Source organism: Dendronephthya gigantea, unplaced genomic scaffold, assembly GCF_004324835.1.
Source record: "Dendronephthya gigantea isolate DGI-Jeju-01 unplaced genomic scaffold, DenGig_1.0 000072F, whole genome shotgun sequence".
NCBI classification, from domain to species: domain Eukaryota; kingdom Metazoa; phylum Cnidaria; class Anthozoa; order Malacalcyonacea; family Nephtheidae; genus Dendronephthya; species Dendronephthya gigantea.
In genome coordinates this window covers 834,013-860,994 of record NW_021163082.1, presented here as the reverse complement: position 1 = coordinate 860,994, position 26,982 = coordinate 834,013, and the positions used below count along the sequence as shown (strand labels likewise).

The following is a 26,982-nucleotide window of genomic DNA, read 5'->3' as shown; positions in this document are numbered from 1 at the left end:
ACAGGACAAGCTGTTGAGTATTTAATTTTTAATACAAATTGGGTTGTAAATCATGAGTTCAGACCAATAATGACCTAAACTTGTCATGCAGCTTGTTGTCAATAAATATGACCTATATCAATGTTGTCGTACGGTTTTAATATAATATTTAGAGCCGGTTTGCCCATTCAAAATACATCTTACTATGTTCTATAACATAATACAATTTTGGCGAGGGAAGATCCAAGACGGATGGACAAGTAAGTCGTGTTTTTCTTATACATTTCTCACGTACTCATTGTGTGGACAAAACTAATTAAATATGCACCTTTTATGCCTTGCACCATGTTGTATATAAGGAGTTTACGATTCACGATCTGGCTAGCTCGGCAACGTGCAAAACAACTTAACTCCGAGACAATAGGTGTGCATAATTTCTGGTCCCATGACAGCGTTGTCATTTTTACGACTCCTTCAAATGAGTCATTTTCATGGCTTCTCGACGACATGAAAGCAGCGACAAGGATCGAGAACAGAGTCGATTTTCGTTGAGCAATCCAGGTTTATTCCTATCCTTGCAGCTGTTAGGCAGAAATTTATTTGGAAACCGTTCAATATCCGGTTTAGGTACAATAAGCTCTGTATTTAGTAACAGTTCCGCTTCAGACCTGTGAGAGGCATATATTTTCATTTTCCTCCAAAGAGCTGTCATTGCTTTCATCTAAACCTTTGAACTAAGACTGGAAAAGGTATTTTTCAAGAAATACGACTTGCTGTATTCTAAAAGGCAATCAACAAGTTGTCTTTGTTGTATTTTCTTAATCATGCCTGGTATCGATCTTTCGTTGTTGGCTGTGGCGGTGCTGGTGATTAGCGTTATTGATTGCACTAGCTCGACCATGTTGGATCGTTATGGGTAAGGAATGTTTGATTTTCATGCACACATGTGTGTGTTAAACGAAAGTTCATAGAAGATTGTTCTATTAATCTGTAATATCCGGTGTATTAGTTGTTTCCAGCGCGACCTGACAATAAACAATCCATCTGCTGTAAAGCGTAGAGAAAAATATAGTTGCCTTCAAAAGTGGTGGTCAAGCACTTTTACGCCTTGACTGATTTTTTCGTTCCCGCTCGATTTTGGTGCATAAAAACTGGTGCTTTTAAAGGCGCCTTTACACTTGCAATTTTAGGTGCGATTTTCTTCTTTCGGTAGATGTGAAAGAGTGACTAGTTACGAATCCTTTAATGTATGAAAGCTCTTATTTGAACATCAGTAACTGATTTACTCGTTCACATCTATCGCACATAAAATCGCAGCAAAAAACGGGCCTTAATTTCCACTGACGCGTTTTTTTACGCACGTACGTACACACACGGAGAACTCTGAATGCTTCTAAATGACAAAATTTATATTAATGTGCATCTCAAAAAATACATACTAAAATATGCGGAGATCCGATTAAGTTCTTAGTTTTTTCAAAGATAATACAATAAGGATTTAGACTTTTACTTGCGTGTACAGAGCCTTAAAGATTCATTTTTGCAACTAGTTGTGATTTGTGATTGCTTTGATACTTTATAACATATTGACCTGAGCGAAATGGCAGAAGGGTCGGCTCATCTGATCTTTTTTAGGATTACTGAGATACTGACATTGACATTAAGGTTTTATTAAAGCGTCCCTCTGTTGATTAATTGTTTCCAAAAATCTTTCATTGTGCACATACACATACTTATTATGTTTGTTATCACCCTGAAAGGGATCAAGCCACTTGAGTTGTTGTTTTGCATAGAAGAAATCGCGCAGTTCGAGAAGTATTCAAAATTCTGACATGCGTCTTACAACATTTACGTGAATCATGTTAATTTGTACCATGTTTGTTTCGCGTACTTTTCGACAGGTTGGGACAAGCAGTGCAACAGCAACGTGTGGTCCCTACCTTGTTTGCGCACCTGTAACAAGATACGAGAATATTTACGTGCATGTACAATTCCTAGTCTGCGGTTGTGTTGTAGAAAAAACTGGATCTTGAATATTCTAATTTGGACTCTGACATTGAAAATAGAAAATTCAAAATTGATTTAAACATTCATTAAAAAATGCACAGGCATGTTCTTGTAAGCAGCTTGCAAATGTTTTTCTTGTAAGTATTTTTCCTGTTACCGAGAACTAACATCGTTACTGACAAACGTCTATTATTAAACATAGTTTGGCAAATTTTTGATAGAAAGGTAGAAAGCTGATCACAGTCAATACTATATGTTGTGAAAGGTTAAGCTGGAACAGATCTTTTTTACCCCCAGAAAATATAATGCAAAACAATTTTTGCTCACTTTAAATAACTTACTGTTCCTCTAGGGAATTTACCGCAATTTAAGACAACTTATATAGGCCGATCTAAGGCGATTTAGGGCAACGTCATTACAAGGTTGCCCTTCACAAACATGTTCGGTCACGTATTGTTACCATGATGATGCAAATATTTTAACCAAAGCCGTTCAAATCCAGTTAGATTTCTCCCTCCTGGCCTAAATGTGGAAATCATTAAATTCAAATGGGTTTTGTATGTGCATTCGGCCAGTTCCGGTGCAAAAAAATGTATCCTATGCAGATGTGATCACAAAGCCAACAGAGCCGTTCCTAGAAGCTCTATTGGGGGGGAGGATGTCATAATATAGTCATTTTCAAATAAGCGCGAAAACAATCGCTTTCAAAAGAAACCAGTCAGGAATAAGACGAATACAGGAATATTTTCCTCTCCACAATACAGGAATATTTTCCTCTCTACGCCATTGCATGACTGCCAAGTAAGTAATTATATGGTATCATCAACAAGCTTCTGGCCATAACAATTGAAAAGGGTCACTGTTTTGTAGGGAAAATGTTAACGTGAGATATGTGCAATATTTTGAGACAGAGGGAAGATCAACATCGGTACGATACTACCAGAAGACCTGTTCTATGACATGTAATTTCCGTTTCATTGGTTGCTGGGCTAAACGAAAAGTGTGCACGTAAGTGTACTTACAACATTAAATTCCAATATAACCAAGGAGCAGCGTGGCAGCGTCTTCAAACAACTTAGCATCAAATGTGGTATAACAACTGCCTAAATAGACAAAACACTTCTCCACGTTTCGACCTGAGGGCCTTCGTCAGGAGAGTTAGAATGATACTAACTCTCCTGACTAACTCTCCATACTAACTCTCCTGACGAAGGCCCTCAGGTCGAAACGTCGAGAAGTGTTTTGCCTATTTAGGCAGTTGTTATACCACATTTGATGCTAAGTTACAACATTAAAGTCAATAGTTCTATTCGACCAATCTATTATTAAAGAAGGTGACAAGTAAATAAGCCGCGAAAGACCATGAAAAGAGCGATTGTTTTTTTAAATTATACCGTAAACATAAAAGTAGAACATGTACAGATTTTACTTGTCTAAAGATGACGTTTTAGGTCTCAGTATATCATTAGGCCCTGTTTACACTATACCGGATTCGTGACTCAACAAGTATCGTACACCATTTGCCCTTCATTAAACAAAAAAAGAATTGCATTAACATAATTTAGAATATTCAGAAATACAAATCGGAATCTCAATAGCGCATTTTGTGCAAGTCAATAAGCGTAAAAAGATATTCGATATTAACAATTTGTTCGGTCATGTGTTAAAGCTGAAAACCATTAGTCAAAGATGGAAATTCAATAAGAATACAAAGTACTTTCAAAAACGCAAAATACGAAAATTCGTTTGAACACAATAAACCTTCAATTAGAGAATAAAGTAATTTCATTAAGGTTGTTATGAACACAAATATATACTCGTAAAAAAGCGTTGCGCAAGCGGAAAATGATCCATTGGGAATCTTCGATAAAAATCGTTTCGTTCGACATCATCTTGGGCATTTTTGCGAGTTTGTTACACGTCGAAGTACTGTCAGAATGGCACAACGTCGAAGAATATCACAACAAGACAAAGAACGGTTGGTTAGAGCATTCGAAGAACAGGATCAGGCCTACCTGGCTTTGGCTGAAACTTTAGCAATAAATCGTTCAACTGCCAGGAGTATAGTTGCTCGATATCTGCGAGAAGGACGAATTGAAGAACAACCACGTGGAGGACGCCTCAATGTTCGATTTGATGCAGACATGACAAGATGTGTGCGAAGAATAGTAGATGAAGATTGCACTTTGTCACTACGGGCCATAAATGCAGAATTACGACGTCGAATGCCTGAGAAGCCACAAGTTCATGAAAGAACTATTGGTAAACATTTGGATGGAATGCTATACTCGTTAAAGCTATCGCGAATACTTCCAGCTGATCGTAACAGACCAGATGTTATCGAGGGACGCCACGAATATGCTAACTGGTTCTTAGAGGAGGCGAATATTCATCATCCTGTATTCATCGACGAATGTGGCTTCAATATATGGACAGCCAGAAGTCAAGGACGGGCTCGAGTTGGAGAGCGTGCTTATCGCCAAGTATGCGGGCAGAAGGGACGCAATCTTACCATTTGCCTCGCGGTATCTCAAGTGTTTGGTTTGGTGCATCACACCATTCAGGTTGGTGGAATGACCAGAGATTCCTTCACTGAGTTTCTTGAAGGTACTGCTGCCCACCTTGATGAAAATGAAACTCAATATCTCATTTTTGATGGAGCACCAGCACATCGCCGACCCGAGCAGCCAAGAGACAACGTACATCTACGCAAATTGCCACCATACTCACCATTCCTAAATATTGTCGAGCAAGCGATAAGTTGCCTGAAGGCCAGCATTAAAGCAGACATTTCACGCCCTGTTATGCAAGAACGCTTTGCCGACAGAAATGCGGCACGAAATGCCCACCTTCCCCTTGGTGAATACAGAAAACAATTGCTTGTTCAAGCTGTTGAAAGAAATATTGGATCAATTACAATTCCCAAATGTGCAGCTTGGTTTCGGCATATGCAGACCTATATTCCACGATGCCTTGCCAGGGAGAACATTAATGGTTAAAAATATGTTAATCGCGTGTGTATACTCGAAATATTTACAGTAAAATTGTGTGCCGATAGACGTTCGTAGACTAACAGGCTTGATACAACCGCCCCTGCTTGTCAATAAACCCATGTTGTTGTTAAAATTACATTATTCTGTAATTGAACGTTTCTTGTGTTCAAAGAAAAACGTCTTTTGTGTTTTTGAATGTGCTTTGTATTCTTATTGAATTTCCATCTTTGATTAATGGTTTTCACTTTTAATGCATGACCAAGCGAATTGTTACTATTGAATATGTTTTTACGCTTATTGACTTGCACAAAATGCGCTATTGAGAATCCGATTTGTATTTCTGAATATTTTAAATTATGTTAATGCCATTCTTTTTTTGTTTAATGAAGGGCAAATGGTGTAAATGGAAGCAATTATCCCCCGCAAATATTAAAAATGCATGGGGCAGTTGGCAGGCGGTGGTTTCTTCCCAGATTCATCACTCATCAAGTGCCGTTAATAGAAGCAATCACCCCCCTACCCAGAGTGAAAATGGGGCTGTTGGCAGGGGGGGGGGTAATTGCCTCCATTTACAGTACTTGCTGAGTGACGAATCCACTTACCCAAAAACCAATGGAGTTGTCCTTCTGATAGGTATTCTGTGCTCGGGCTATGGGAGAACATAATTAAAACGCTTACGAAAATCATATTGCTATTTTTAGGAATCGTGCCAGTACTCGCTATGTAACTGTATACAAAATCGTAAGCAAGCAAAGGCCAGTATATTATTGCGCCCCTGGCTGGAGACAAAGGGGTTCTGATTGCTCAATTGGTAGGTACACGAAGAAATGAGAAAACGTTTTGCGTATCTCCGGTCAATTGTTACACAAGAACATACGAACCGTTATTGGGCCAGATTCGGTGAATAGTCTATTTTCCCCTTCGCTCAGGGATTTTCCGGATCGTTGCCAAAGATTATCCCAATCTCAATGCATCTAGAACTGGTAAACGCACGGCTATCCCATTCATATTAGGCCTGGATGTATCTAGTGAAACCATTTGGGATGGAATTTACTAAGGGTTTATTTTTACTGTGAATCGAAGCGGCTTGTTTTCCCTGCTTTCTAGCAAGAAAACATGAATAGTTTATTGTTCGAATTGTTTCGAAGTGTTTCTCACGCCCTAGCAATAATGTACAATTTGATAATGATAATGCAAAGACTCAGGTGAGTATATTAAATGTATATGGGATGTTGCTACTCTGAGTCACCAACCGGGCAAGCTGAAAAATTAGCTTGACCACGGTGGGAATCGAACCCGCGACCTTTGGTTTGCTAGTCCAATGCTCTTCCAACTGAGCTACAAGGTCAAGAGACGGTTCGAGTGGTTGATATTTCGGAACTGAGTCTAGTTCTTTCCAATCTGTGTGTCTTAAATTGATAATGATAATGCAACATCGCATATAATGTACAATTTTTTATAACCAGGGAGCAGCGTGGCAGTGTCTTCAAATAACTAGCATTAATGTGCTATAACAACTGCCTAAAATAGACAAAAATACTACTCGACGTTTCGACCTGAGGGCCTTCGTCTGAAGTAGCAAATTTTTTTGTCATTTTCGCAAAACGGCCATGCAGTACATACTTATATGAGTATAAAACTATATTCAAATAATATATAATATAAAAAAACATTGATATTTCAATAATTATGTATTCATTTGTCTAGTTTTGAGTATATTTTCATCTGAATAATCTTTTCTATTTCTATAAGCCTACATATAGGAAACTAGTCTTCTGAAATTCGTAAATATTTCTTTTATTAGCTGCATGTTTTGGTTGCAATAAAAGAGGAAATTGCAAACAGCCATGGATTTGCACCTGTCACCAAGGCTGGAGAGGTTCTCAATGCCAAAGCGGTAAATGCATTCACCCTATATGTATACGAGTGTATTATATTAATCCTATACAATGAATACAAGTATGAAATAGTAAGAGTACCATGACCAAAATTATAGTCATTTCAAAATGGAAAAAATAAAGGATTTGGACTGATTTAGATTGACTGATGTCTAATGAAAATCTTTAGTAAGTGATACTATCCAACACTGTAGTATTTGTTTTTCACGAAATTGAAAATTTATACGTCATACCGGTATTCTAAATCTCTTAGATCTCAATGAGTGTGTTCGAAGGGAAACTAACAAATGCAATCATAGAGCTCGTTGTATCAACACTGTTGGAAGTTTCAGATGTACATGTACTGCTGGTTATCGATTGAATGATGATTTAAGAACATGCAACGGTAAGAAAATTGCAAGATCTTTTTAATTATGGGTTTTGTTACACGCAAATAAAGCTGTGACTGAATTGAAGGTTTTCCTATCCGTTATAGATGTTGATGAGTGCGAGAGAAACACACACAGCTGTAGCGCAAATGGATTTTGTCATAATACTCGAGGCAGTTACAAATGTTCTTGTAAGAAAGGATATCAACTGGGCAGTGATCAGAAGACATGTCAAGGTACAGCTCATTGGTTTCGTATAATACAAAAACTGTAAAAAAATGTTTAAATAGTATGCACATGCACATGCAGAAGGAGTATTATAGCCTCATAAATGAACGAAACTTACGTTAAGATTATTAATGAACACTCAACCTCGCAAGCCAGGCATTTCTACCTAGACTCCAGGGCCTACGCTGCGGCGAAAACCCTGCTTCAGGCTGGCACGTGATTGTTTTGTAAACTTCTCCCATGTGGGATGGGTGGAACACAAGTAGCGCACAAATCACATCCGGTTAAAACAGCGTGTTCATAGAGACTGAATATCGAGCGCATAACAGCCTGTTTCAACGCACTAGTAGATAAAATGGAACGAGGATCTAAAGTCATGATATTTCTTGCTTGTTTACATTTCTCGATCAGAAATTGTTCATATTCTAATATTAACCAAAGCAAATTATTTGTTTGGAATTTTTTTTGCCTCGAATGTCCTGGCGGTTCTTCAGCCGCGAAGCGTAGTTAGAAAAGCCTGCATGGCTTGCGAGGTTGATGGAAGGCTAAAACGGAGACTGAGATTCGTCATTCGTTCGTTACCTGAAGGAAAATGCTGTAGTTATATATATGGAATTAGATCTAAAAGACACTGTCATTGGCCCGATTTGGTCCGTGTTAACCATATTCAAAGAAATTAAAGTGGTCCGTCTGCGTATAAACACACGACAAACTTATCTAGACGAACTATGTAGACGAATATGTGAAAAGAAAAAGGATGAGACGTCTGTTTGCCCGTGTTTACACATAAGACGAACTAGAATGAAGACGCACTATCTTTCGCTTACCCAAGTTTGTCCAGACGGATGATCCGTCTCTCGTATAAATCGTGCCATTGTAAACAACTAGTTCTAATTATTTTTGACATTATTTTAATTATCATTCATCTAACCAATCACAATAAAGTAGTTTTGTTTTCGTAATTTACATAACTGAATAATTTTATAACGTCACACACGTCTTTCGGTGCATGTCAATTAATAAACCGTTCGGGTGTTTTCCAGCGTGTGTGAATATCATTTTCATGTGTGTAATTTTTTCCTTGGATCTGACTTTGTACATTTCACTTTGTCAGTTTCTTTTTGATGGTTAGTTCATTCTTTTTAGTCGGATTTAAATGGTATTTCGTTATCTGTGGAATTATATTATTCATGTCCCAGAACTCCTTAGTAAACAATTCTAGGGATATCAGTCTTTTTATATGTTATTTAAAGTGCCTATATCACTTGTGGGATCTTTACGGATTTGAAAAGAGCTTGAAAAAGTAGTTTATAAGTTCTACAACCCTTTTTGATATAATTAAATAGTTTCGAAAATACGTCGGTTGATGGGACTGGGACTCAGGAATGATTTGCAAACACGCCGTCTTTTATATAATGTAAACATGAAGAGTTTCACTGGCGATATAGTTTGCGCTTTTCAAGAAAAAAATGCGGGAACGGTGCGTTGTGTATGGCTGTAGTAACTGGGCGAGTTTTTCTCAAAATATTTTACGTTATTGGAAGATCGAAGTAAAATTACAATTGATTATATTCTGTTTGACAAGAACTCGGTTCCTGAGTCCCAGGCCCCCGAGCACGACGGAAATTTAGGCAAATCGTCATGTTTATTAGATGTAAATATTTCCGAAACTATTTAATTATATCAAAAAGGGTTGTAGAACTTATAAACTAATTTTTCAAGCTCTATTCAAATCCGTAAAGATCCCACAAATGATATAGGCACTTTAAGCGGTCAATTTAATTGATGTGAAAATTATTCCATCGACTTAACACGTGTAGATGCTGAACAATTGACTGTGTTTTATTTCATAGAGTGTAGAGACCATAAACATTTAGAACGGCAATTCGACGCCAAAAACAAAATATTTTAAAATAAATTCCTGTAAAGAGTTAACGTTGTTGTATTTCATAGATGTTGATGAATGCAAAACGTATCAAAACGACTGCGATTACAAAGCTGGTTGTCAAAACACCGTTGGAAGTTTTATATGCACTTGCCAAGCTGGATATTATCTTGCTGCTGACGGGAAAACATGCAAAGGTAGTAAATCAATTCCAAATTCATTAATAGTTCTTAGCGCGCATGTAAATAAAATTAATATAGGAAATCGGAGTAAACTGCTTGTCAATGACTTGAACCTTCATGATATCCGGCTGCAGTGCGAAATTAGATGCGATAATTAGGGCGTGGTGCATGTTCATATATTAATTTGTTTTGGCCAAAATAAAAAAACAAACAAACAAAATTTTGAAAAAAATTAGATTTTATGAATGTTACTCCCCCCCAATTACTGCGTTAGTTTGCGCCCTACAAATCACCTCTTTAAGTAATCATTTTTTAAAGAAATCGACCCTGCTTTTATGCCCAATGGAAATGAATTGATTATCGACAAGGAATTGTTGAAATATATCTTTAGACTGGTGTATGGTGTATTTTTTCAGTATAATGCCGGTACATTCAACATTTTTTCATCCCTCAAGGCCAAGGAATAACGAACCTGATCCTAAAATTTTACATAAGTAGCATACACTAATATTTTTTCTCATTTCAGACGTGGATGAATGTGTTAATAGCGACTGTCAACAGAACTGTGTCAACTACCTCGGTGGATACAATTGCTTCTGTAATACTGGATACCGACGAAACTCAAAAAACTTTATGTATTGCGATGGTAAGAAATAAATCTCCATTTCTGCAAGAAGCACAATGTGTCGAAAAATGAATATCGTATAAAGTAACCAAAATGTGCTACATATGTCATGGGTACTAAACAACATTTAAACGCATCCTTTTTTTCGCTATATTATACGCAATTTTCAGCCAAAATCACAATATAAGCAGACGCGACAATTGTTTCGATGGCAACCATATTTAAAACATGTTATGTAGCGGCTAAAAGTAAGGGAGAAGGAACACTAACGCCTGTATTGTAAAAGCTCACTCACACTCAAACTCATGAAGTGGGAGATCTTAAACTTCTCATAACGTTTCCATGACGTTATTGCCAGTCGTATAGGAGCTTGATTTTTAGTGTTTTACCTTAAATCTTTCCACCTATTCAGAAAGAACTTTCTCATTGACCAGCATTAACAAAATATTTATGTCACACTCAATGAGTGTGAGTGTGAGTAAACTTTTTGAATACAGGTGTAAAGCTTGCTGTATAACTTTGGGGAATTTTGTTTTATACTAATCCGCATAATTATTTGTTTTTATTTTGTAGACAAAGCCAATCAGAATGCCCAAATTTTTAATCATTTCATGTAAAATGGTAAAATTAATAAGGTACCTTTTTACCGGAGGTGGTCAAAATTTATGTCTTCTGATCCGGTTATTGAAAATGTAAACAACTTGCTGATTGGTCTAAAACGAAATTCACCCTTGTTTTGTTATAATTATATCAGACACAAGTATAGTAAAACCATGATGACACGATGATTGATGGTATAATTTTATAAACATTTTACCACCATATGTTTTATGTTGTTGATTTAAATAGATATAGATGAATGTTTTGAGAAGAAAGATGGATGTTCTCAGATCTGCACCAACAAAGATGGCGGTTTTAACTGCAGTTGCAATAAAGGATATCACTTAACTTGGGATGAAAAACATTGCATAGGTAATTGTTGATACTGATAAAAGCGCACAGGCCTATTTAAACTATACGATGAGTTGTATGCAATTATATCATTCTGACGAATGCGAAAGCTTAAGAAGATGTATGCCACAATAAATCGATAAATTGCATACGATGCATCTCATAGTGTAAATGGGCCTTAACAAACAAACTTCATTAATATTCATTAATCTAACATCCCGGACATTTTCTCAAACCATTTGCAGTACAAGCAGAAATTCAAACACCAGCTGCAGACTTTTAAACCATCTATTTTTCATTTAAGAGTGCATGCGGCAAAATACCTTGGTATGATATTTGTATGTTTTTTTGTCTTAACTTTTTTACCATTGGGAATAGTTAGAAATTTACATTGATATAAACGTGCCAGCACAGAAATATTTTGTAAAAAACGTAAAGATGCTATCAGTACACGCATGAAATTATGCATTGTTTTCTAAAGTAAAACATCGGTAAAACCCATCTTTCTAGCTAAAGATTTCTTCAACTTCGGTATTAAAATATTCAATGGTTTTAACTAAAGATATTGATGAATGCTCCAGTGGAAAGCATGGTTGTGATCAAGATTGCAAGAATACACACGGATCTTACGAATGTTTGTGTAGAGAAGGGTTTGAATTGTCCAGAGATGGGAGAACTTGTAGTGGTAATTTTTTAATGCATCTCTAATATAGCTCAATGAATATGCACGTGTAATATTGCCACAAGTGCAGTACTTACTATGTTAACCATATTGAAAAAACTAATGAGTAATGTGCGGAAAACGTAGGTCGTAATAAGGATGAGTGAGGACGATTTTTTGGCATTACGTCGATTTTACCCCTATTCGTGTTACCTGTAAACAGCACATATTCTTCGCCCAATCCCTGAGTGAAATTGATTTTAATACTACCAAATTGCAACACTTTGAAAAGCAAAGCACGAAGAAAGTGTACTTTAAAAATGGATTTAAAGCAAATTATTTAAAAAACAAAGGTAAAATAGTATATAAATCTATTAGCTAAAGTTTCGTTTATTATTTTTTTACAACATCAATAATTTCTCTGAAGATGTTCCGAACAATACCGAGAAACGTGTTGTTATGCCGTCTTGTTTGAATTTTTTTTGCGGGTCATTTTCATTTTCTAATTTCTTCCAAACTGACATTGACATGTTTTTCAAAATTCCGTATCTAAAAAATTTGGCTGCCTGATTTAGGCAAACAATATCTAACTATTTACATGTGAATGGTTTATAGGAAAACAATATTAATGTCTAACTATTTACATGCCAATGGTTTAAACCTAATAAGGTTTGACTATTTATATTTACAATGGTTTATTTAAACATGCCATGTCTAATTATTTACATGCCAATGGTTTAGGTAAACAATGTCTACCTATTTACACGCCAATGAATGGTAATAAGACATGTTCAGGATATACAACTGAACATACCTGTGTCTTCACTTGCTCGACCGGATTTAAGCAATCTGGTTCATCCATACGAAGATGCACACCCTCGCGACGTTGGACTGGGAAAGAGACAAAATGCGAACGTGAGTATGAAGCAGCGCATTACTTAGACGCAATTCTCAATGCTTGGACTTAACTTGGTGAGAAAAAATATTTATAAATACTCAATAAAATATGCCATGCACAAAAGATTTGAAACTTGCACAGGGCAAAAACGAATCGTCTGAATTAATATCTTGTGTATACCCTACCCCTGAAAATGGCTTTTTCACAGCTGTCAGATATGTATGATGAGCTGTCAAAAGATTGCGTATGCAGTAGAAAAAATGAACTTTTTAAAGTTATTCAATAGTTTTCTCTTTATTAGCGATACAGAAATGAACAACTGTGAACCAGTGATTCGATTTCCACCTCACAGGAATTTTCCTTGATTACGTCATCTATACATGCAATTTGCATATTGCAATTAGCTTTTCTTTCTTAAATAACATAAAAAGTATAAATTACCAGAGAGATTTCTTAAAAGATTTTAAAGAGATTTTCTGGTCGAAAGGTACTAGGAGTTGCTTTAAAATTTTACATTCCAGTTTTAATAAGTTCAATGAAGCAGTAATAAGATTTAGGAGAAGGAAATATTTCTCTTCTCATAATACCAGGTAATTATCTATTTCAGCTATTTATTGTCCAGACCCTCCTGAACCAACCAATGGATTCATTTATCATCCTTGCAACAAGCTTTTTAGTTCAGAATGTATAGCGGGCTGTGATGACGGTTTCTATATTAACGAGACGTCGAAAATGACATGTACAGTGGATGGTCGATGGGAGCCAAATAAAATAACATGCCACAGTAAGTTATTGGTCATAATAGGACCGATCGATGCAGTCCTTTCATGTTTCTGAAAATGATTTTGAAAAAAAAGGTTATTATAATTTTATAATTCCCGTAAAGACCAAAGATTGGACGTTGAAAGAAATATAAAGCTAATTCATTCAGTTAGAAACGTTTTTCAATTTTCTATTAATCTTTTTTTCATAATTTTTACATCATCACACGGTTTTATAATTTGCAATTGATTTGCATGAGTTTATATACACACAATCTTTACAGTATTACATATTCGATAAACAATTTGTTGTTGTCCACTTAAATTATTTAGCAAAAAAGGGATGTGAACCAAATCCTTGTCGCCATGGTGGCGAGTGTACTGATATAACATCCAGCGAGTTTTCATGTGACTGCTCGAGGACTGGGTACAAGGGAAAAAGATGCGAAACTGGATTCATAGATATACCTGACTATCCCACAATATTCGCAGATGGTACTGCCACTTCTGTAGAGTATCGAGTTTCACCACCAGACAACGACGTGTTCCTCAGACCTCAAAGTGTTGGAGTCCAGTTTGATCCACCTGACCTACTTTTCAAGAAAAAATCCACCACTTTACAATCTTTAAAAATAATTGCCCGACGACCAGGGATTTATTTTGTTAGATATCATTTGTCTGGTCCGGGTTCAGCTGGCTTTCGTGTTCCACAGAAAAACGCGCTTATCGTCGAAACTTCTGAAAAATCAGCTTTGGAAATTTCCGAAGAAGATTATATGACATTTTCTTCTGAATGCTACAGCGTCGAGCGTCATCAATGCTCACGTTCACAAGTACGAATTACAGCACGTTCAACGAGACCTTGGCGGAAAATGTTTGGTTTATTGGTAGGAACTAACGGCATTGTGAGTTTCAGCAATGGAAAATTTGAAATACCTTATTCAATAACAGGTGACAAGTTTATATCTAGAAATCCATCGAGTTTGAATAATAATTGTGGATCCAGTCCAGCAAAGAAGTATTCCTTGGCTGAGATGATAAAGCGTCGAGTTCTAACCAAGTCTTTTCTTAACGTTGTGCGAGACAGTCTTCCGAAATGGCTGGATGTAAAACTAAGAAGAAATCTATCATCAAGATCGGTGGTTGAAGATGATCTTAAAGTTTACTTCTTATCTGGAAAACGGGTACTCGAGAAGTTAAAAATTACAGGCCAACCAATGACTGATGGCACATTTTATTCCTTGTTAATATCACCTGATCTTGACCTAATTGTTGATGGAGACCATGTTTCATTGGGATTGCCTGATCGTGAAGCCAGTTTCTCCGTTGCTCTTGAGCTATGTGGCACTCCTCCATACAATGTCGTCTTGAAACCATCAACAAATCTGGTTGATGTGATCAACAAACTTTCCGTGTTTAAAAAACTGCGAGCCTACGGTTGGTCATTATCGATATTTTCCTTACAAATTTCTAACATTTCTAACATTTCGAAAAGGGAAAGAAACTTGATTATGGCCACAAAGTTTAGCAAAGATTTTAGAATGTCAAACTCAGTGAACTTTCGCGTGGACTTTGATGGAACATTAAACCTTAACGTTCACAACTTGGAAAACGTTAGTAGATTATTAACATTTGACTTTTTACATTGAGCAATTGAATTGAATTGTGAACCATATTAAGTGAGACAAGTTTCATTAGTTAGATGGATAACTCTTCATTTTTTTGAGAAAAATTCTCATTTTAAGGAAACATATTTCTGATAAGTTATCATGAATAAGAAAGTAATTTCTACATTTTTCTCGAGAAAACAAGTTATTATTTCACGAATATATTTTCTCGAACGAAGAAAAAATTTCTCAATAATATCTATCTGGCAACGTGCAATTTTTCTTGCAACTTGCAATTTTTCTTGGAACTTGCAATTTAATTCTACTTTTAAGAGATGTAAATTAGTGCAGTATATTTTTCTTGCAACATAAAAGTTTCGTAGTTTCCAAATTTACATCTGCCAAAAAGTAGAATTGCATCGCAAATTGCAAGAAAAAATACATGTCCGTTCCGATCCAAAGGAGATTTTTCCTGAGTGGAAGCTAGCCTTAACATGGCCTTTAAGAGATTTATTAATTGTCGTGCATATACATCATAAAAATAAAATTGTTTTACAGATGATGGATTCTCTGTTAGATCGAAAATTGCTGGCTGTGCTCGACGGTAGAATTGCGCTCCATATGGAATTTATTGTCGAAGGGAAAATGACAAAATTATCTATTAAAATAGCACGAACAATAAGCTATGCAACATTTGGAGGTAAGGAATTTTTTCCAGCAAGTACGTCTTCAGAATAAATTACACAGCCTAATTTGAAATTCAAAATATTTTTTATAACAACGCTATCGGTTATTAATTTCTAAAGAATGATACATAAAAATCTATATCCCCATAATTTATATGGTTCCAAGTTAGAACTGTAGTAATTTATTCAAATTACTCTGACTTATCCTGGATCCGCCACTGGGTTTTATGCAGTAATGTTTACATTCTTGCCCATATTTAAAATCGAACAAATCCAATGGATACACTTCTCGAAATATATCGAATTGCCTCTTTGGAAGCCTTCGCCTCGTGTCTCGGACATGTCTATGACATTGTCATACCTGCATTTAAGGGCGATGTTCTGGTTTTCTAAAGGACGAAAGCTTATAGAGACTAGTCAGTGACTTCTCGTTGCCCTGATGAGGACATTACCTTTCACCATGAACATTTAGCATGCCGAAATAATATATATTAATTCAAATGATTTTTTTACATAGCAAGAAAGAGGTATTTCTCACATGAATGGCATGCAATCTCTAATTTATTACACACTTAGATGGTTGGAGCGCAAACTTGGGAACAGTCGATCTTTGTGTTTGCTCGAAATACTGAGTTGATGCCCACTTCTGTAATTACCTTAAGATGTTAAAAAATGACAATGCAGTAACTTTTTTGAGAGAATTTATCAATTTGATCAATATTTTCAGGGAGAGTGGAAGATGCTTGCTTGCTTGAGACGAAACAAAGTACTCAAGGACTATTTATGGAAAACACGATGGAATATAATCCATTTCTTCATACAGAGCTTGACAGATTTGTTGAACTTGATCAACCTAGTAACATGTCATGTTTTCTTAGCGCAATACTATACCATGAGAAGATAAGTAAGAACTCTCGCTATCGTGAAGCAAGCAATGGCGTCAAAATGACTTTCCATGGCAATCTTAAGTTTGGTGCCTTACGCTTTGACAACCTTGAGGTGGAGTTGCGTTTAGAAAATCCTTCATGCCAGAATTCGTCGCAGGCGATTCGATCGAAGATTATTGCAAAGTTGGGTGGAAAATATGGGCAACGTTTTGAAACTGCACAGAAAAAACTAGGAATTTTTAAAGTCAATCGTGGTTCAAAAATAAATTTACAGATTGGACGTGAATCAGCTGCTGATTCCGGGGGCTCTTTCTCCGGCATTGCTAATGTTCTTGGTTTTAAAAGTGCCGTAAACGTTGCCATATCACAAAGTGGCCTGGCCTTTTCTACAATGGGGAGAATAAATGGATTGTTTGATGTATCTGTTACTTTCAAATCTAGCTTGGTGTCATGGAATGATCAGCGATACACAACAACTGGAGTTTTCGAGATTAAAGAAGCCTCTGATAACCTCGACCGACTTTTGGAAAAAGAAATAAAAAAATATACAGCTGAGTATTTAACAAAACTAAAAAAGAGAATTGATATTTCTGGGGAGACTGAAAATCGCGCACAATCCCGTCTAAGGGAAGTTCAGATCCTTCGGGAAGAGTCGCGAAAGAAGATGAATGAAATTAATGCCCAATATGGAGAAATAAGTCATCGATTAATTCGAGCTGAGGAAAATTTAAATCTTTTACTTGAATTTATCGACAGCTATGGTGGTGAAATTCAGCAGTTAACTGAGGAATTAAACAAACTTTGCGAGGTGAAAAACTGTCCTAAAGTGTGTCATCAAGGAATATATTGTACACAATGTTGGAGCTATACATTTATTGAGAAAAACGTAACGTGTTCATCAACGTGTCACAAGAGCAAACAGGAGCGTATGCGTCCATACGAAGAGCAAGCAATTTGCAAAAATGAAAGATGTAAAAGAATTCATTCACAGACAAATTGGGCTGGCGTTCTAGTAACGGCACTTGGCGTTGTCACGCTTAATCCTGTTATAGTAGTGGCTGGAGTTCGTTTGCTTGAACCAGGAAGCGAACATGGATGGCATTGTTATTATTCTGAAGTTCCTTGCCAAAAGCCGATATTTAATTATGACTATATTCACACTCCGTACAGCTGTGATGATACCTGTTTACAAAAAGTGGTTAATACGACAATAAGAGAAAAATGTTGCTCCAATCTATCGTGTGCATCGTTCATTGCTAACGTCAGTTGTTTTGCTGAGAATTCGCTTTGTAAAAAAGCAAGAAAAGAGGCTTTAAAGGAAATCACAAAAGTTAAAGCTGACGCAGCGATGATTGTTGGAAGCCTAGACAGTGCAAGACAAAATCTTTCGTTCTGGAATTTGAGGAGGGAAAAACTGTCCATAACAATTCTTTCAGCTAAGCGCTCTTTGGATTCATACGAGGATGCCGCACAGAACCTTGAAAAGGCGTACAATATTACAAAAGAGAATCGGAAAAGGATATTCGGTATTTTGGCTAGGACATTGTCCAGGTTGAGAAACTCTTTGAGTGAAAATGGTAAATCGCTTATTAAGATATTAGATATTACTTTTGAAACGAAAGTATTGCCACAACAAGATACTGACGTATTACTTCTAAACATTAAGCTGCAGTTTAATAAGAAACAACACGAATTGTCAACTTTACTTAACTTGAAAAACTTGGGGAGGTCCCTGAGGAATATTGCCAAAGAAATTTTGGAAGAGCTTGTCGAAGAAAATGCTCAGATTTCTAGAAAAAAACGTTCGGTAAATATAAATGATATATTTAACGATGTTTACATTTTGCAATCCTTCCATAGATTATGCTCAGAGTTTAGTACGTTCAAACAAACTCTGGAGGAAGTGGCGAGGTCACTTTTTGAAAGGGCCGAAAAACTGCAAATGCTTCGCAATGAAGAGGTTCAAAGGAAATCTTTCTCTTTAAACAACAGCGTCATTTTTGAAAACTTTAATGTGAACAAAGAAAAGTTATTGGAATATAACATCAATGTAAACTACGATTCTTACATAAGAGCTCTTAAAAACGATCCTGAGTTGTTGGAAGCAAAAAATGTTCAAAACGAAGCTTTGAAGAACGAGTATGGTGCAGTCCATTCAAGCTCAGTATTGTTTTACAAAAATTGGTTAGCAACCATGGAGAGCATGTTTGCTGAATACTCTGGAGAATGCAGTGGTTTTGAAGATTGCCTGAAGTACACGTTTGACAGTTTATTGGAGATAAGTATTGGATCAAGTGCACTGAATGGGAATAAATTACGGGAGCAAATACTAAATCTGGAGAGAAAATTTTTTAATGTAACCAGCAAATCAAATATGTCGGTTAATGAGGCAGTACATGTTTCAAGAGATCTTTTGAGAGACGTTAAAGACATGAGTGGTGTTGAGGACGTTTGTGCGCATGCCCCAAATATCACCCAACAGCCCGAACCGTTCACCGAGTTGGGTGTGAACGAGACACTTGTTTTAACTTGCGAAGCTGCAGGAGATTTCCTTGTTTATCAATGGCGTTTCAATGGTGAAGTTTTAAATAATCAACATACAAATATCTTACGAATCAATAACACGAGTCCATCACATTCTGGTAACTATTCTTGTGATGCATCAAATCACATCGCAAAGGCATCTTCAATCGTTGCAGTTGTGGTTATTGCCACTCCTCCGCTGATTGTTCTGCACCCAGTTCGTCGTCTCAACGTTGTCTTATCTGGATACTCCTCACTGCATTGCAAAGTTAAAAAGGATGCCCACAATACATCTTACCATTGGTGGTTCAGGGCTCCAAATTCAAGTTCCTTTGCGTCAATTCCAAATGAGAGATTTTCTCATCTCAGCTTCGTCCCAGTAAAACTCCACCACGAAGGATGGTATTTCTGTAACGTTTCCAACTCGTTTGGCCACACCATTTCTAAGTTGAGTTTTGTCCAGGTGTTAAAATACAGTCTTCCAGTACCAGTTGCTAAACTGTCATTGACAGTCATATCTAAGTATTCCATGAATGAAACGTCGGTATATTATCGTGATACATTAGCAAATATCCTGAAATCTCGTCTGGCTTTTGAGAATAGGAATTGCATGTCAACTGGTGAGTTGATGAAAGATTTAAAACTCGGCGAATGTAACATTGTCCCAGGATATTATGACGAATTAGAACGTACCGAAGTCTGTGACTGGACATTTAAAGTCATTGGTCAGAATGTCACCTCAAAGAAAGATTCAAAGGAAATTACTTCGTCTTATGAAGTTGAGAAAATAGTCAACGCAACTTACAATCTCAAGAATGTACTTGCTGACAGCGACATTGCAAATAATATTACGTTTTTAAAGCGTAATTCTAATCATTCTGCACTGGCGAACTCTTTAACTATCATGGAGATGTCTTTAATATGTCCCAAGGGCCAGTTTTTCGTCGAAAAGGTCTATAAATGTGGTAAGTCAGTATATACATACAGGTTGGAGCAAAAAACTCGCAAGAAATATTCATGAATAATTGCCTCTATATTCGATCAGAAAAGATCGAATATACATCATGAATATTTAAATTTTGCGTGTTTTTATACAACCTGTAGATTAAGATTGCAAATAATTATAGATTCATTAATCATTATAATCAAATAATTCTTTAATTCTCATTTTCCAGCTCAATGTCCGCCAGGATTCAAAGGTGTGTTGATCAATGGCACGGCAACATGCGCTGTTTGTCCTCGTGGTTTCTATCAACCAAAAGCCGGTAAAACATTTTGCTATAAGTGTCCTGATGGATTCGCAACCGCTGAAGCAGGCGCTATCCAAAAGAAGAAATGTAAAGGTTAATAAAAATGACAATTCACAATAGGGCACACTAAAATGTGGCTAAAATAATACAGAAAATTCTGGTAGATACATGCAGTTACTGTCATTTTACAGTTATGTACTGTAATTTTACTCTGAGTGCTGTATAGTGGCTAGAGCTTGACTGGCAACCAAAAATGGCTTGTTGATTCCTGTTCAATTCTCTCTGAGGTCTTTGTTTTTGGAGGTTTTCTAATTTTTTGCGTTTTTATTTTGATAGACGAAAACAAGTATTTTATGAGTCTTTTACTGGAGAATGATTACCATGGTGACGTTCTTGTCACGATCAACGCGTCAGGTCTGCTGGAAAATGTTTACATGAAACCAACAGAAACAGTGGTTAAGAACAAAAAGTGGAAGTTTGAAAGGTTTGTGACTGTGAGTGCAGTCGAGGCTGGTACAAATCGAGTCCTTGAAATCGATGGACAATCTGTTATTCCTCTAAAACCAACGATGGAAAAGTCCGCTGTGTTGAAGGTTCTGAATGTCAAAGGTGATGTCATAAATGTAGCAGTCAATCGTCTGTTCGCACGATCCAATTTTGTCAGATCTAAATCATTCTGATGGATGGTTTATAGACTGTTTATTTGCAATGTATATAGGAGAAAGTGAATTAGAGCCACGCTGTAGTGCTTCATCATAACAACAGACAAAATTCCACACGTAAGGAATGAATTAGATCCAACAAAATTGGATCGTGTAAACGGACTCTAATAACTTTTACACAAACGTTTTCAATTGAGAGCTATAAAAAAACTCTCTCATATGGTCGAGAAGGCGTGAAAATGTTTTTTTTGAAGACGTCGTAAGAATTTCAACTTTCAACGCAGTCGTTGGATCAAACGTTATGCACACCTTATGTCTCACGTGTGGTATTTCTTTGTTTTGTTTTGCAAGCGCATCGTCGCGGGCTGGCCGCGTCGTGATTATTTTGTAAACTCTCTATTATTAACCATGTTGGCAGCGTTATTGATCCTACCATGTGTTATTTTTCCTAAAAATGTGCGTTGCTAGAATTTTTTAAAATTATTTTTTCAAAATAACATAATGGGATGAGCGTGCCTTTCTTTCAATATAATACGAACATTTCTTTTTTCCGATTTTGGAAACTTTAACACGGCGGCTGTTTTGGCTAGTGCACGCAACTTTTTACACCCACAGTCCGACAACCGGTCCAATGACGTGTCTAGCTAGTCAATGTTGTCAAAATTTGCGGAAAATTCAATAAAAATTTCTCTCTGACATATTTTATAGCTATATGCAATATACTTGATCAACCTACGACGCTTGGTATTTCCTACGTAATTCTTGCTTGTTTACTCTTTTATTCTCTTTAGCTCCCCGTTACAACACGTACCTTGTTAAATCAGATGCACATGGCTATTTGCATCATTATCGTAGTCATCGCGACGACAAAGATCTTCTACAATTCTCAAAGGCTCGCGCTCCAGCTCATTTCCGTTTTATAAATCACAAAGTCCTTCAGGAAGTTAATACCAAGAAATGCATTTACGTTCGAGAAGACAAACTGGTCGTCCTTGAATATAATTGTAATGGATCAACCACCAGCAGATGGTCTTACAATTCATCCGAGAGACATTTGAAAATTGCTCCAATCAGTCGTGATTTGTGCTTGGGCCTCTGGCAAAATGACGGTTTCCCTGATGAAAGTGAAGTTCGCCCTGGTTTGTCTCATTGTGATGATGAGAACAAGATCTCCTTTGAACCAGGTGAGTATTTACGATAGCTGGTTATTATACCATACTCCAAAAACGATCGCCTCCTTGACAGGCAAGTTCAAGCAATTTCTAGCTTCGTTCGTAAAATGACTCAGACTGTAGTAATTTCATTTAATTATTTACTAACGTATATTTATTGAAATATTCATGGCTTCAAGAGAGTTAAATGCAAACAAAAAGTCACACTTTAAGCCGTGTACGTAGATCCATATCGGCTACTGTCAATTCACTATCCAACTTCCGAGACTTTATATATCTTAAAGAGCACGCTCTAAAGCCCGTTTTTCCATTAGGCGAATTTATTCGCGCGACGCGAAGCGATATCTGAAATCCAGTGATGTGATTGGCTTGCGAAAAAAAATCGCCGCTAAAAAGTAGGATCGCTTTCTACTAAGCGGTATCCATCGGGATCGCTTCGTAAAAATCAATTTCCTGTAATTTTAGTACGCTAATAATGAATTGGAGCATTATCGTTAATCCATTTATGTAGATAAAGATGAATGTTTCTTAGACTTGGACAACTGTGGCAATAATTCTTATTGTATTAACACTGTTGGTGGTTTCTCGTGCCAATGTGATGTAGGCTTTACCGGAAATGGCATCAATTGCATTGGTAAGTGACACTTATTACTAAAACTCTATTGATTTCTTATTTTGTTTTGGGGCCGTATTCCTATTCTTGAGATGTTTTGTTCAGGGCGCGCTTCAAAAATTCTGTTTGATCTCAAATTGCAAAATTAAATCGAAATCCTAGAAATTTTTGAAGTGAAATTGGTAAACGGAACACATCAAATAGCTGTAATTTTAGAAATTATGTTATTAAAGGAATCTTTAAATAATAACTAGAATAGGTGACATGCATATGGCAAACTTGTAATCTAGATAAAATTGTATTATTCCTACGTTGCACTGCACTACATATTGCTTTCTTCATTCCTGTCATTACTACAACAAAACGTAACAGTGGTGCAACTTTTTTCCTGCTTTTTTTTGCTTCAGATATTGACGAATGTTCCCTGTTAACTCATACATGTGTTCCAAATGCGAACTGCACCAACACTCATGGATCGTATGTATGTTCTTGTGATGCCGAAAACGAATCTTCTTGTAAAGGTAAGAATTTTACAGCGTGGTAGTGTATATGTGGCCCAATTGTGGGGAACTAAAATAAGCTAGCTGACACATTTCAAGTTGGGTAACATGTTTCCATCACCTGATTATCTGTTTGTATTCATGATATCGAATAAATTTAACCAAGATAATTTTTATTCATTTTCATAGAAAGATTCATCAGATTACGAGGTCCATCAAGTTCAAACGGAACTGGTCGTGTGGAGGTATTCTATAACGGTCAATGGGGAACAGTTTGTGATGATGGATGGGATATAAATGACGCTCGAGTTGCCTGTCGTCAACTTGGTTATCGGAATGCTCTTGGGGCTTTTCATGGAGGTCAAGTTCCTTCTGGTTTAGGAGAAATATGGTTGGACGAGGTTGATTGTGCTGGCAATGAGCAAAATCTTTCAAGTTGCTCTCATCCGAACTGGGAAGGACATGACTGCCGCCATTCTGAAGACGCTGGAGTGGAATGTACTCAAGAAGGTAAATTTCCAAATAATGTTTCACGAATATTAGTGTACTAAAAGTGGAATATCACCATATAGTACGTCGCGGTGATGATAGCCAACTCCGTGTCTGCGTGTAGGGTTGTGGACTTGACTCAGAAATTTAAAGAAAATCTACCCTATTGCAACAGACCGAAAAATCCACTGGTTTTAAGACTTTTCTATCATATCGAACGTAGAAATGAAATGATTCCCAGCTTGCAGACTGTTTTCCATTACATTCGTGTACCAAATGAGGCAAAGCGCGTCTTGCTCACTTGGGTAATTAATGCGGAGGGCGTAATAGAAAACCACCTTCAGAAGCCCATTAATCAGGCAAATCAAATGAAAACATATTGAAAGTTGAAACCATAGATATGAAGTGCATGAATCAGACAAGTCGAATTAAAACATATTGAAACCATAGACTACAACCGAAAACAGTAATTTCATTATAATTTTTTTTAGATGTCGATTATTGCTCTTTGGGATTGGACAACTGTCATTGGTTTTCCCAATGTACCACAACTGATGCGGGATTTTCTTGCAGATGTAATGAAGGGTATACCGGTAACGGCGTTACTTGCATGGGTAAGTTATAATACTTCTAATAATTGAGAACATGCACAGCCTAAACTACGAAGTGGCAATCGAAGGTGTGGATATTTTATTCAATAACTTGCAGGGAAGAATATTAGATTAAAAGGGCTATCTATTTCCAATGGCACTGGTCGTGTGGAAGTGTTCCATAAAGGACAATGGGGAACAGTCTGTGATGATAGATGGGAAATAAATGACGCCCGCGTTGCCTGTCGTCAACTTGGTTATCCGGATGCTCTTAGAGCTCTTCAAGGAAAAGATGTTCCGTCTGGTGCAGGACAAATAATGTTAGACGAGGTTGGTTGTACTGGAAGTGAGCAAAATCTGGGCAGTTGTTTTCATCGGGGGTGGGGAATCAGTAACTGCGGTCACTCTGAAGATGCTGGAGTGCAATGTTCTTTAGAAGGTAATATGAATATACCTGAGTTTATTTAGAATTTAAAGAAATGAATTGCTATAATATACTGCCTAGCTTAATACTTGCCTAGTGGGAATAATTCATTCATCTAAATTTTTTATCCCTGGTATACATTAGATGCAGATTGTAATGGATAAGACGAAAGTTATTATATAATATTCCCCATATATATTATTTGGGGTGCAGAGACGTAATAGCGCACTCGATGACAAATAACCATGTAGTGAAACTGTCGTGAAATAATAAGTATACATAATTTATCTGGAATAACATATCGTATTTGCTGACTAGATCCAAGAATGATGGATTCAAGTCATAAAAAAGGAACAGTTTCCAAAATCCATTCCTCCTTGACCCCTTCTCACTCAAGCCAAGCTAAGGCTCGAAGCGATGTTTTACCGGAAAGAATTTCATCCAAATCTGATCATGCTCAGATTGAACCATTGAGCGGCGAAAATTATGACGATTCCCGAGATGCAAGTGAAGGAAAAGGACAATAGGGTGAGCACTTTGTTTCATCATTAGTTGAAAAAAATCGATGGCAATCGCGTAGCACATAAGGTAGGTTAGGGCAAGAACTAAGGCCCCGACCTTCAGGGCACACAAGGGACGCCCCATCGGGTGCCACCTATCGCCAGAAAATAGTGTTTCAATGTATCACGTAAAACTTTGACGTTCACATTAATTTTCTTTGACTTTTTTTAGTTTTATCTACAAATATAAAGTCATATAAAAACATCTTCTTTGTGAATATGCACGAAGCAATTATGTATTACATGATTTGTAAGCACTCGAGCTAATCAGTTAAGTAATAATACACTATAATGTAAAATCTATAATGTAAAATTATATAGGCTTCTTAACTTAGGCTAAATTAATTCTTAGTTAAAATGACGAAAAGCAGGGCCACATCTAATAATTATACCTAACAACCCACATCTAATATACCTAATTGAGAGCACAATGTTCGTCCGTTACGCCACTGGTCGATGTATGTTTTTTATCAAAATTAATAATCAGTTAATATTGCGTGCATGGTATATGGAAACATTGCCATAAATAGAAGTTTTACTTAAATATATTTAGCTAAGTCACAAGAATAGCATATTTACTGACCATGAAATACTACATCAATATTTGCTATGAACGAGGTATTATATTGCCAGAGTTCAACCTAGACGTAAACATAACATTAAAACCTATCTTCTTTATTAAGATCATAAGACAGGACAATAAAACACATTTCGCTCTGGGATGATTTGTGTAATGTGTGTAAAGAATTTTAATTAAATCTTGAATAAGAGCAGTAAGACTCCATTATGCTAATATTTTTTTTTTAGTTGACGATCAAGAAGATGCTCATTGATTAATATATCGTTGATTTACATGGGAGATTATTAGAATATGATAAAATTTAGTAGTTTGGGATTTAGTTTCATTCTTTTCCATGATCATTTTAGTCTGTAGACTATAAATAAATAGTCAATCATTTGGTAGACTATAATTAAATAAATTTACTTTTAATTTCTTGAAAATATTTCTTATTCTTTGTGAAGTGTTGTTATTCTATTGAAACCTACTTTTGAATGATAGAACAATATAATAGTACCCAGACAAACAAACCTTGATTAATAACCCATGCTGGTCACAACCGTTTTCAAACGTTTCGGTCGTAAATCTAGAAAAACAAGTAAATTATTATGAAGTCTGCATTGTGTGAGTGCACCTAATGTTACAAATATATTGGCCGCCAAAACGTTATAATTCCTGTATTCTATGAATTTCAAGAACTATATTAATCAGTAAAACCCTTTATGTCCAAGTTAATGGTATTAAATACAAATTTATGTAACCGCACTGAAATATCCAAATTAAGATCACCGTAGTGTGAAACCTGATGTTAAAACTTAAAAAAAGAGCTCTTGTTTATTTAAATCAACGGCTAGCTAGACACTTGGCTTTCACATGCACAGAAGGTTTAAATTACAAGAAATGATCAAATTCATCAATGACGACGACGTAAATTTTTAATTTTAAATAAAGTTTTAAAAGTTTTGTTGAATAAGTCTTTTATAACAAATTTACAAAAGAAATAAAATTTGCAGAAGACTTGAAG

At 36.4% G+C, this 26,982-nt stretch overlaps 1 protein-coding gene and 1 non-coding gene across 3 annotated transcripts; one reads left to right on the top strand and one right to left on the bottom strand.

Moving 5' to 3' along the window:
- Positions 1–688: 688 nt before the first annotated feature.
- On the top strand, positions 689–26,874 carry LOC114531439. Of its 2 annotated transcripts, none has more exons than XM_028553045.1 (25): positions 689–895; positions 2,857–2,994; positions 5,681–5,790; positions 6,784–6,876; positions 7,131–7,262; positions 7,353–7,481; positions 9,427–9,555; positions 10,067–10,186; positions 11,015–11,137; positions 11,679–11,801; positions 12,519–12,692; positions 13,283–13,459; positions 13,770–15,049; positions 15,602–15,743; positions 16,457–20,104; positions 20,315–20,482; positions 20,726–20,998; positions 21,843–22,235; positions 22,735–22,857; positions 23,244–23,357; positions 23,526–23,846; positions 24,317–24,439; positions 24,534–24,854; positions 25,158–25,367; positions 26,207–26,874. In XM_028553045.1, exons 1-24 carry the CDS (start codon positions 804–806, stop codon positions 25,364–25,366), a joined length of 8,655 nt encoding a protein of 2,884 aa, XP_028408846.1. In that variant the 5' UTR covers positions 689–803; the 3' UTR covers position 25,367; positions 26,207–26,874. The 2 variants fall into 2 exon arrangements, with proteins under 2 accessions (XP_028408846.1, XP_028408847.1); XM_028553046.1 differs by lacking the exon at positions 26,207–26,874 and adding an exon at positions 25,572–26,175.
- On the bottom strand, positions 6,255–6,327 carry Trnaa-agc. Its single transcript has one exon. It is a non-coding gene; the product is annotated as a tRNA-Ala (tRNA).
- Positions 26,875–26,982: the final 108 nt, after the last annotated feature.

Bases quoted from the DNA above. Each gene is read 5' to 3' on its own strand.
- LOC114531439 (XM_028553045.1), top strand. From the start codon at position 804: ATGCCTGGTATCGATCTTTCGTTGTTGGCTGTGGCGGTGCTGGTGATT. The intron at 11,802-12,518 runs GTAATTTTTTAA...CCAATGGTTTAG, and splicing joins AGATGGGAGAACTTGTAGTG to GTAAACAATGTCTACCTATT. The intron at 23,358-23,525 runs GTAAGAATTTTA...TCATTTTCATAG, and splicing joins AAACGAATCTTCTTGTAAAG to AAAGATTCATCAGATTACGA.